Source organism: Pelmatolapia mariae, linkage group LG18, assembly GCF_036321145.2.
Source record: "Pelmatolapia mariae isolate MD_Pm_ZW linkage group LG18, Pm_UMD_F_2, whole genome shotgun sequence".
Classification (NCBI taxonomy): domain Eukaryota; kingdom Metazoa; phylum Chordata; class Actinopteri; order Cichliformes; family Cichlidae; genus Pelmatolapia; species Pelmatolapia mariae.
The window spans coordinates 9,215,265-9,227,500 of NC_086243.1; the positions used below are offsets into that span (position 1 = coordinate 9,215,265).

The 12,236-nt window shown below is 40.5% G+C and overlaps 1 protein-coding gene across 5 annotated transcripts in view; it reads right to left on the minus strand.

The window, feature by feature from the left end:
* The window catches only part of tnk2b (tyrosine kinase, non-receptor, 2b), a 63,060-nt gene that overhangs the window by 30,210 nt on the left and 20,614 nt on the right, over nucleotides 1–12,236 (minus strand). For 3 of the 5 annotated variants that reach the window (XM_063461486.1, XM_063461488.1, XM_063461484.1), the window contains exon 1: nucleotides 3,694–5,049. The exons of 1 other annotated variant lie outside the window; for it this stretch is intronic. In XM_063461486.1, coding sequence (XP_063317556.1) covers nucleotides 3,694–3,774 — 81 coding nt within the window. In that variant the 5' untranslated portion in view covers nucleotides 3,775–5,049. Of the gene's footprint in view, nucleotides 1–836; nucleotides 919–3,693; nucleotides 5,050–12,236 lie in introns of those variants that run through there. One more of the 5 variants, XM_063461485.1, reaches the window with a different exon arrangement.

The window sequence follows — 12,236 nt, forward strand, 5'->3', positions numbered from 1 at the left end:
CTAGATTCTGTAATATGATGCTCACTGTATACAGGAAGGCATGCAAAGGCATGCACACCGACTAGATTCATCCTGAGGCACTCTGTTGGGAATTAAGTTAGTTTAGAAATACACTGGTGCCCAGTAAGCTAAGTTCCAACATTTTGGTAACAAAACATCAAACTGCGTTTTGGGGGCCGGGTGCCAAAAATGCACAGTGAAGAAGAAGGAGTAGTAGAACTACATTAATCCCTTAAGAAACTGTGCTAGAACAATATCTACACAAACACACAAAAACCTCTGACAGAGGACAGCATGCACAGACACACAGAGATCCATCATTCCTAATGTCACAGATAGCAACTATCTCCCAAGGTCTGGCTTTTACGTTTTCCTTAAATCCCTTTACCGTCCACAGGAACTCATTACTCACAAAGCCAGGAGGGGAGAGGCGGTATGAGGCTGTGGGCGTTAATGTGCCCATGAACCGATTATGAGAAAGATGAGAGCTCTGGATGCCAGTGGCCTGCTTCCAGGTCATCACTTCCAGTTTTCAGGAACATATGTGCTGTGTTTTGTCAACAAATGTTGTTTTGGTAGCTTGACCTAATATGCATAATGCCAGACTGTAAAAAACAACCCCCACAAAACAATGAAATACACCCGTACTGAGCAATCCTTTCTTTGATCCCTTAAAGCAGGTTAAGGGGGAGAAGGAGGGGCCATTAAAATAAATATCAAATATCATGAATAAAATGATTGAACTCAAAATCTATCACAGCAGGTAGCTCAATCAAAAGAAATTACTTATTACATTCATATTATTCCAAACACAGTGGATGCCCAGCCATACTCACGGGCGACACAAATTCATCATTTTCAGATAAGGCTTGCCCGCTAATCCCTTCATCCTCCACAGGGGGAAAAACATCCATAAGATATCTGTGTGGAGAATAAAATGGTCACTCTAATAACACAATAAGTATTTCTAGTATTTTCCATACACGCCGGTACATCTACCCTTTAGTGTTTTTCACTCAGTTTCAGAATAAGATGAGGCAGCTGCAGGCTGTGGCGCTGAAAGCTAACCCTAGAAAAACCGCTGTACTCAGCACAAAGCTGCAGCTGTGGAAGGAGACTGATCTGATTCAGCCCCAAACAGAGCACAACAGCTGCAGCGTCCATCGGTTCAACTCTGCTCAACTAGTACACAGATCCTCAACACACACAGGACAGTATGACATTTAAACTGCCGCACAGATCTACACATTCATTTATCTTCTCCCTATATTTGCTTATCAACAGCAGGTCCCGGAGGGCTGAAACCCAGTACATGTCGGGGAAGACCAGCGCAGGGCATTGCTTGAAGTAGCAGCGGTAGTGAGTCAAATTTGAACCCAATTCAATTTAAACAAAAGCCACCATAAAATGCTTAAACAAACATAATAAGTAAATTAGTAAAAAATAAATAAAAACATAAAAAAAAACATCCTTCATTTTGAAAAAGTTCAAATTGTTATTCTCACCAATAGTGAAATCACTCTGTTCAGGCAATTTTTTTTATTACATATTTTCAGTTTGTTTTTAGTTTTTTGTTTAAATTTAGATTTTTTGTTTTTAAATTTTGAATTAATTTCTTATTTTCTTGTTTCATTTTTACATTTAATGGTAGAAATTAGTTTTGATATTTATTTTGTTTACTTTGTTACAGGATAACTTTAAGAAGTTTAGGATACACATTACAGTAAAAATTGTATAAAAAGAAATACAAAAAGAAACATTGTGCAGGCAGCTTACATATCACAATTTAAAATATTTTATATATAAATAGTTACAAAGAACAAATTTGACCAAATGAACAAAGACTTAACATTTCCTGTGTGTTTTAGACCTAAGTTTAGACTGAAGAGCAGAGGCGATCGTGCCTTTGCCTCAGCTGCACCCAATCTTTGGAATAGCCTCCCTGCTTCTGTTCGTGCCTCGGACTCTGTCCAATCCTTTAAATCAAGATTGAAAGCCTACTTATTTAACCTGGCTTTCCTGACCAGTTAATACCCTTTTTAAACTTTTTATTAAATGTATTATTTTATTATTAATTTTACTCCTGTATTGAGGTTTGATACCCATTTTACTTAACTCTTCCGGTCTATTAGTGCCTCCATTCTGTCTGTGCTAGTGCCTGATCTGTACTCTGTTATTGACTTATGTTGTTTCTCCGTATTACTGTGAAGCACTTTGGTGTGCCTTCGGGTTTTTAAATGTGCTATATAAATAAAACTGTATTGTTTTGTTTATTTATTATTATTCACAATACGTTTCAGGGTTTTTTAAGTCCAATTTTTACTTTTATTTTACTTTTATCTGTTTTTTCAAAATTAGTTTTAGTTACCAGTAATAACTGCTTTAGCCACATTTTAATCACATTGAAAATACAGTAAAGACCAGTTTTTTCTTGTTTTTTAAGCCAACTCTGAATTTTAAATAATCTATTCCAGCCTAAACATGACAGCAACACACACCCCTGACATCTAATGCACTTGCAGACTGTTGAAACTATTCAGTTTACAACATCTCTACAAAAAAGGGTAAAACAGTGAATTACCGACCTGGTGAATTTATTTATCTAGCTCTGAGTTCAGTGATTCTACACACTTTCTTCTGATGTCGAAAACATAAAAAAAAAAAAAAGGCAACAGAGATGTTTCATAATGGTTTGATGTGGAAATTAAACGGCCAGCCTAAAAGCCAAACAAAACAAAAAAAAAAAGAGTCGGGCCTTCACAGCATTTGTGAAATAGTGTGTGTGTGTTTGTGTGTGGGTTTGCAGAATAGGTGGGAGGGTATAAAATGTCATAGTTTGCCTCTCACCAACCTCATTCTGCAGCACTTCATCAGTGACCTCATGGCTCTGCATGCAATAACTCGGTCTCGTGTGTGGGCGAGAAGTGCCGTGTGTTGCGCGTGGGTACATGGTGGCTGAGCAGGGCGCTACTGACATACATGGGTAAAAGAGCTAGTACTGTCTGACAGATGAATGAGCACTTTGGGAGATCTATGAAGTGGAGTTATGTTCGCACAATCCAACCAGACTTTTTTCCCCCTCAGCAGACGTATGTCTTGCCACAGGTGTTACTAAGAACAATGGCCGTTGTAATATTGTGTTTCAGCAAGCCGGGATAGTGTGACAATGAACACGCACAAGCAATGCCACTGAAACTAAAGTAAACTTAATGGCATCCAGTATTTACACCTGTCTTTGTTTACCCCTTATGCTCTGATGTGTCAAAGAGTCTGTTTGGGGGAAGAAAAAAAAAGCTTATAAATTTTCCACATTATTTAACACTAAAAATGATGGACCACCTTGATCACCTGATCAGGTGCTGCTAACCCATCAGTACGCAAACTGACACGAAGGGAAAAAGGATGCTTAAATGTCGGGAAACCCGGCCCGACACTGACTGAGGAGTGAAAGCCATGTCACAGGAAAACAGCTGTGTACATTCACCAAAGTGTTTTGGACAGGACACAGCCAATGTGACACTGAACAAGACAAGATACATGCTCACAACGGCAATGATTTTAAATACAGAGACACCTATGAAACCATAAATCATCATTTCATTTCCCTTTGACAGGTTCATACTGCTGGCTGAAATTAGTCCATTACCTACTATTACCTACTACTGTAAAATAAAGGGAACTGTATAGGTCTACCTCTTCATCATCGCTAGGCAGCCTTTGGTAATCCGACTCTGTCGTCTCCTGTAGTCTCTGGTATTCTGCCGTCTCCCCCATGGTGGAGTTCTGAGACCCAGCCGGTACCTGTTCGGGTGCTACGTGTCCTCAAATAGCTGCTGCTCCAGCCCAGTGAGCAACCCACACACTCAGTCGGTCAGTCAGCTCGCTTCGACATCCATGCAGGAAGACAAGTGCGATATTCTGGGCGTCGTTCACGGAGCGGCGTTGCATTATTCCGCAACGCCTGGCACAATACGTCTTATTACTCTGCTAACTCTGCTGTCACTCCTGCATCCAGTAATACCCACCTTCATTGTCTTTATCGTTTAGGTTGAGTCAGCATTCGTTTAAAATGGCCGGACAATGAGTTCTTCATTTTCACACCTTTGTGACAGGAACTGACTAGTCTCTGAAAACAAAGCTGCTGATCTTCATGGAAACAGTTTTCAGAAGTGTAATTGTGCTGATAATCTGCAAACAATAATTCTTAATACAGAATGAATAACTCAATTCAGTTCGTGCAGGCAGGAGTAGCTCCGCTTTTGAGAAGATATACAGAATGCAATCCTCTTGAACGGTCTGTCCTTTTCATATGTCAGCAGCATTAAGAAGCTTCTGGGGTGTGAAAATGATCATTCAGAAGTCATTCAGCGACGATTATTGTCCCTCAGACAATGAAATTCCAGCCTGGGTCCTTGGAGCTGCTGCAGTCAAGAGGTGGGAGTGTTAGGAGGATGAAGCCAAGGTGTGGCACAGAAGGTGAAAAGTCTAACAGGCTCCGCTTGTATCCTCACATCAGCTTCTAACCTCAATCTCTCTCTTGTGCTCAGTTGTGCTCATCTCTGCTGTCACTGCTTGCCTCTCTCTCTCTCTCTCTGACTCTTGTTCACCCTTCCTTAATGCTGACGCATGCTCCTCATATCCAGCGACGGCTCTCTCCGTTTCCATTTCCATGCCCCAGGCACTACCATGACCAGCTTACCTCCTCTTACTCATCGGCAGTGAAAAATCACAGCAAGCAGTGGCAACGGTCGTCCGGGTGACGTCTTTCATTTTTCACCTGAATTAGCTCCTTCCTTCTTTGTGTGGTTTTTTTATTCATTCCGGCGGCTCGGCTCTAACGATGCCGACTGAAGTCTGGGAGCATTTTGGACTCTGCTTTGCCCTAAATGGACTTCCTGATTGCTCGGTCGATGCCTAATCCCTTGCCTGTTGTTATTGTTTTTTCCCCCCTCCTCTCCTTTCGAGCCCTAACCCTCTAAACCGCTTTCCACACGCTTCCACTTTTTTTTCCCCACTCGATGATTTGGCGAGTGGTCGCCTCTTCTATTACCGTGGCAACATCAACCCATCCCACCTCCTCCCCGCTCCCATGTCCTGTAGCCACGGTGATCCACTCAGCACTGGTCCTGATAAAAGCAGCCAATGAGGATGAGTCAAGCCAACAGGAAAGGGAGGGGGAGGAGAGTGTCAGGCGAGAGGTGGAGAGGCGGAGGGAGCCCTAATGAGGAGAGTTAATCTTCCCTCTGAGAGGGAGAAAAACATGGCCATGCTGCTTTGTCTGTGTTTGTGTGTATAAAGCTCTCCAGTATAGAGGACATCCAAGCCATCTGGACCTTGCTGTGTGGACATCTGGGTGAAGAGGAAAATAGAATAAAAGAACAACGCATGTGCGTCTGCGTACACACACGACACTTCCCCATCACTCCAACTGATGCCATTGAGGAAAAAAAATCTTTAAAGCACTCTGGGACAGCACAGAGTATTTGTTTACACATGCATGATCTCCTCCTCCCCTCAGTCCATGTCACTCTTTATTCCTTCCACTTTTATATCCTTGACACTCGCTCCTCTTTTGTTTTGCCTCCTCTCGCTCTCTTCTCCATCTCCGACTCCACTCCAGTCCTGTTGATGTCCTTAGGCCAGTTATTTGCGGCCCACTGCACAACATTCATTTTTTGCTCTTATTCCTTCACCTCTTCCTCTGTTCTGTGATCTGGTCCTCCGGAAGCAGACTTCCACAAATTTGAGAGGCACGCAACACAATACAGCAGTGGAACAAAAGCAGCAAGACTGCGTAATTAAAGTTAAAAAATTATTATTTTGGTCAATATTGACGTCACCATGATGTCACCACTTTTTAAAGTTGGAATTTGTCAATTTTCTTTTCTTTTTTTAAATTCTTGTTTCTCGCTCAAAATCTAAATCCAAAATGTCGTGGTTTACCTTACTTGCATTAGAAAAAAAATTGCAGAATAATCCTTTTATCTCGATTATGTCATTTCCATTATTGCTGGAAGAGTAGAACTGAATATAAAATCAATTATCAGCCGTGATATGCGTACGCCTCCCAAGAAACACATGGTTTGCGCATAATTATTTCTGCAAATGTAAGTGATACGATTTGGATGCACGCATTCATAATACACAGTTACACACACTGTAGGTCAGCGATTCTGCATTTACTATAAAATAGGTCCACAGAAACCTACTGTGTCCAAGTTTTTAGTGTATTTATAGGGCAGTAATATCAACTCATACTCTAGCAGTACAAGCTGACCTCTCCTCTTTTACCCCTGCTATGGATTCGTGTTTCGTGTTTTATTATTCCGTCCCTCTTACAGCTCAATCTTAAATGAAACCTCTTTATATGAATTTACTTTTTTAGTGGAGTAACCAGGATCTGATTTTTAGATGCAAATCTCAAGAGCTTTCAACCTTAATGGCCAACAACATTTTTTAAAAATAGTCATGACGGGGTGGGATTCACAGTGTTGCATTGCCTATGATCTTAACAACATTCTGCACGTATTTGAGAACTGAGGTTACCAGCTGCTGTAGTTTTGAAAGTGAGGATTTTAACTGCTTAGCAGTTCAGAGCCTGGGAATTGGTCTGGACTGACGGTCTGGAATGGATGGAGGTCAATTTAGCATCCAGATGCCAACTCCTGCAATACATGCGGGTGTGTTTGTTTTCCTAAAGTAAGGAAAGTCTGCCCTGAAAGAAAGATGTATGGCAACACAGGCTTCTCTAAAACTGTGCTTCAATGGTGTTTTCATAGAAGTTAAACTAAGCAACGCAGTATTCACTGATTAATACTCTGGGTATTGGATTTTCAAACTGTGGGTTGATAACAAAGAGACATCCATAGTTTCCACAAGAAACTCAGACTGCAGTTACCATTTAGTTATGAATATGATTTTTTTTTAAGCATGTTTTACTTTGATACACATTTTTCTAAAATTCCTAAACAATTTTTCCATGCAGATTTTCACAGAGCGCTGAAGTGCACATTTTGAATTGGGGTCATACAGCGAGCCCTCCATCAGTGTATTTCTCTCTTTAAAGTGTCTAATGATACATTTGTCCATCCAGTTTCTAACTTTCTCGAATCATGTAAAACGTGTAGGCATACAGAACGAAATAAAAAAAACGTACAGTGCAGTATAAACAACACAGCACTGCTGAGTAACAGCAGATACCTTTCCTGTTTATCTGAAATGTTTAACTGCATAAACTGTCCAAAGTAAGAGACAGTGAAAGAAAAGATGAGCCGCAGGAGAGACGAGAAAACAGAAGGGATCTGTGGTGAATTGAGGCCATGATAAATGGAGCGGTGCTGAGCTGCGGTGTTACGCCGGGTCACTGCTGCCCACCAGCTGCCCCCTGATGAAGTTAACACACTCAGTTATAGGCTGCTCCACAGACTGATAATAGCGAAGGGCAACGGTGAAGGACGCTGTGAAAATATTTTTCCGCACCAACCTGAATTTTAAAAAATCGGTTTGTAGCCAATGATAAGCACCTTAAAAGTAGAGCTTTTGTTTTGCAGGAAAAGATTGCATTTTTTCTGGACATGTGGATAATATAAAGTGCATTGCTCATTCACCAGCATCATCAGAATACACTCATCTTGTGTGTGTGTGTGTGTGTGCGTGCATGTGTGTGTGTCTGTGTGTGTGTGCACGTGTCGAGGGGGGACAGAGCTGAGCCTGTTAAAACATGTAAACGCCTTCTCTGTCCCCGTGATGGAGAGCACAGCAGACAAGCTGTGGGTGTAATGAAAAAGTGTTCCCAGCCCAAGCATCGCGGCCTGTTTAAACCTACCTTTAAGAGACTGTTAAGCGTCCTGAAAGACTAAAAGGACTGCAAATCCTGGGTCCCTCCTCTCTTTATGACTGTTGGTGGGTAGGCTGCAGGCTCTGGGGGCAACACTAAGCTTTTCAACAGGAGCTGGATGAAATCCCCGATGTCTACTCCTAATTGTGGAGCTTGTATGGTGGAAACATAATCAGGGTAGTAACTGGACAGTATAGCTCTGGTGCACTATATGTGTGTGAGTAATCTAGTGGAAAGTATTGCATTTCTTTTGAATTTGTATTATATTTATTACTTGCATGAATAGATGTCCAAGTTATAGTATCTATCCAAGTCATAGATAAGCTAATCTGCAGAATAGTTTCTGAATTAGTTACATATTCTAAAAAGAATGACAGGTCATCAGCTATCAAAACTAAATGTATGGCTTCAGTGTGTCTGCATCTTATCATTAAAACAAAATTCATGTGACTCATGAAACCACTTTTACTGTCAGACTAAGATTTATCAATTATCCGGCAGCCTTCACCTGAAAGGAAACTTTCATTAGGGAAAAAAATAAAGAATGACTTACACTATGTCGAGGAATTAAAGCTTGAAATCTTCACTCTAACGAAACAAAACACACTTGTCTCTAAAAGTTTCATCTCCTTTATGTATCTACCTGCAGTTCAATGAAAGGGATACTTCTACTTCTACCTCTATCTCAGCCTATGCTAGCATCCTCCTCAGCTTGTCCTCCTTCACTACAACAACAGCTTCTCTCTGTGGTCTTCCCCTTTCCCTTTTGTCTGGCAGCTCATTCTTCAACATATTTAAATGTTCACACTATCTTGGTTTGGAAGACCCCAGGTATTTAAACTGACCTACCATCACCACCTCTGCTGCTTCCATCTTCACCTTCCCATCCACCTCACTCTCATTCACACACATGTATTCTATCTTGCTTCTATTAACTTTCATTCCTCTTCTCTCCATAGCATAACTCCACCTCTCCAGGCTCTCTTTTACTTCAGCCCATCACCATAGCAAACAATAAGGTGCCCAAAGCTCATTCCTGATGTAATTGCAGCCCCACCTTCAACTCATCCGTCACATCTACTGCACACCTCACCACTGTCTCGCTGTCCTCACACATGTTCTGCACCAGTTTCACATACTTTCTCTGCCACTCTTGACTTCCTCTTTCAATAACACAGTTCCTTTTTCTACGACAGTGCAGCGACTTCACATTACCTCTCTTTTACCACTCTGAAAGAAATTTTTGTCTTTTCAGAATCACCGGCAAACAGCTCAGACAAAACATGACCCCTTATTTCTATTCCTCACAATTAATTAACTGCCAGTTCTTGCCGGTTAAAAACAATCAATGCAAGACAAATAAATGAATGATGACATGCAGCAAAAAAAATAAATTAATTAAAAAAATTAAAAGAACACAGGCTAACAAGATCTTCTTTGCTGGCTTAATTCCCTAATATCAGTATATTTTTCCACCAACAGACCTATTGTCTGCCAAATGGTCAGTGTGATTTCTATTCTTCCACAATAAAACACTGAGTCCTGACAAAGAAGGTTTTTACCTGTAAAGGAATACTAATATTCTAATAATGAAGTACCATTTCAAAGTTAATTCTATAGACATGCAACGTGGGTTTCTACAGGTTAGTCTTACATTGTATTACAGACCTGTTTCTTCTTAAGGTCCCAGATAAATTCTGCTTACAGCTAATTTGGGTTCCCATCACTAAGAAGCACCCATGTAAAAAGACATTTCTCCTTACAGTAAATGGCAGCGACGTCCACCCACCCACAACTTCTCATCAGAGACCAAATCTTTTCCCCTTAAGGGATGACTTCAGCTCACTGACTGTGAAAACCACTGTAAATCCTACGGTATGATTCACTACTCCACGATACTAAAGAAGAACTTTGACTGCTGGCTATGCTGCTGCAATGCTGAGTTCACTGCTGCTTGGAAAATGTTGATTCAGCAAGGACCAGAGAGGAAGCTGATGAAGCTATGGTCTGGGGTGTCGACTGTGGATTTGTGGCACAGTGGCTCCCTTAGCATTTTTAATGTTTTATAGTACAATCTTTACCTGTAACACTGGTTTAGATCCACCTGGTTATTAGGGGTGGAAAAAAAAGAAGTTTGAAGGCATAATTTGCTAAATTGCAATACATGTTATCACAATACTCAGCATATTGCAAAATATTAAAAATTGCAACAATATCATATTGTCAGTGAAGTGTCGTGATAACATCATATTATGGTGCGTCTAGTAATTCACACCTGGTTTCTCCCATCTATGAACAAAAGCAACATCTCTTCTCTCTCAGTAAGCTGTCACCACCGGCCGTTAACTTGAGTTTCGAGCAGTAAAAGTCTAAAAGTGGAAACTTAATGAAAATGGTGTTCTTGAAATATGGCCTGTCCCATGGCCTTGACCCAGCAAACTCACTGTTAGGATCAATCGCAGCTGGGCACTGATTCAAGCCCTTTAATGATTTCCATTCACTCACAATATTTCATAGCTGTCATGAGAAATATTATCCTCAACAAATCCTTTCTAATCACCCCTTTCGTAGAAAGATTTCCATTTCACCTGAATCACGGGTGAGCAGGCACGCTCAGTAAATCCACTGCGGACAGAGGTGTGTGCATGTGTGTGTGTGTATGTGTGTGTGGGAGAGCGATGAGGAGACAAAGACTGAACGTGTGTGTGTGTGTGTGAGTGTGACTGAGACTAAGAGACAGATAGACCTCCAAGCTTTATAATCCTCAGCTCTCATGTTGTCTTTCTAGGAAGTGTTAAAGGGGCACGCGAGTGCGCGTGGTGTTTGCTTTCCACTGTCCCTTCAGCCCAAACAGCTGGGATTTAAGAGGGTCATTTAAAACGTGCAGAACAACACTGAAGGCCAGATAAAGCATGTGCATCCTGTTCTCTACTTCATGCATACTTCTGACCAGGCATACACACATGTTTAGAGTAACTAAAGCTGATAAGGATGCTAGGTTAGGACGATAAATAAAGTGTGATAGAATTTAACATGAAGCAAATACATATTACTTTCACAGAGCCTCCAATTCTTTTGAAAAAAGAGAAAGATCATTTTTACTCCCACAAATACACGTTATATTTTGCCTTGTGAACATTTGACATGGTACTGAAACTCATAACTTTAACCTCCTTCAATAGTTTTTCCCCTTCCTCTTTTTCCCCCCAATTCCATGTCGCATGTCTTAGTTTCACATTGGGTAAATCTGAGCTTCCTCTTCCTCTTCACTGTTGTTTTTCAAAAATCATGTAACTACCAATATTACAATCAGCATTTTTAATCAAATAAAAACGCTGCTGCAAATAATCATTTAAGGAAACGTCTACATATTCACAACTTAAGATCAGAATTCAGGTTTGTGAATGTAAGTAAAAATTCATGATGACTGAGATTTAGCTGTAAATCTTCATGGGTGTGACTGGGACACACAAAAATAAAAAGGAAATAAAAAGGAGGACAGGATCAGAGGGAGCAGAGAATGGGTCGAGGTTCTCGGGTCTCACTTAATCTGCATGTGCACATTTGTGCCAAGGTCATAGGTGAGGAAGTATGCATACCACCAGAGGCTAAAGCGCTCAGTGCCTTACTGCCATCTGGATGCCTGGCCATACATCATGCCAGAGGCTTTGACAGTGTGTGTGTGTGTGTGTGTGTGTGTGTGTGACATTGAAATGACACTAAACATACCAGCTCATTCACAGCCTCAGCTCACATGCCAGACAAGCCGTGTACAGAATGCAGATCCTACGTTTTAGTTTAAGCTGCATGCTATAATTTAGAGCTGAGCCGTAACGTTAGACAACATGGAAGATGATTAAATCGATCTCTCTGTTACGGAAACTACAGTACAAAGTACAGAGTTTCAGAATTTACTGCTTTATTGAATGCACTTGACACACTGTAACAATTATCCTTGGCTAATAATTAAGTGACAATTTATTATTACTTAATCCATTTGTTTTTGTTTTTGTTTTCATGAAAATGTGATCGTTTCCAATAAACAAAGGTATTAAATGTATTTAATTTATGTATTTTATGGTCAGCAGTTCAGAAGAATTAATAAATTCTCACTTAATGAGAGCCTGAAGCCAACAAATGTCATCTTAAAAGAAAAACATTTAATTAGCTGCATATCAACTGACTATTAACACACTGGTTACTGCTACAACTACACGTTTCTTTTCCAGCTATTTATTAATGTGTGACTTATACACATATATATACACATACATATATATACATATATACTAGGGGTGCAACGATACTCGTATCGATATTGAACCGTTCGATACAGTGCTTTCGGTTCGGTACGCATGTGTATCGAACAATACAAAATTTTTAATTTATTTTATCAACT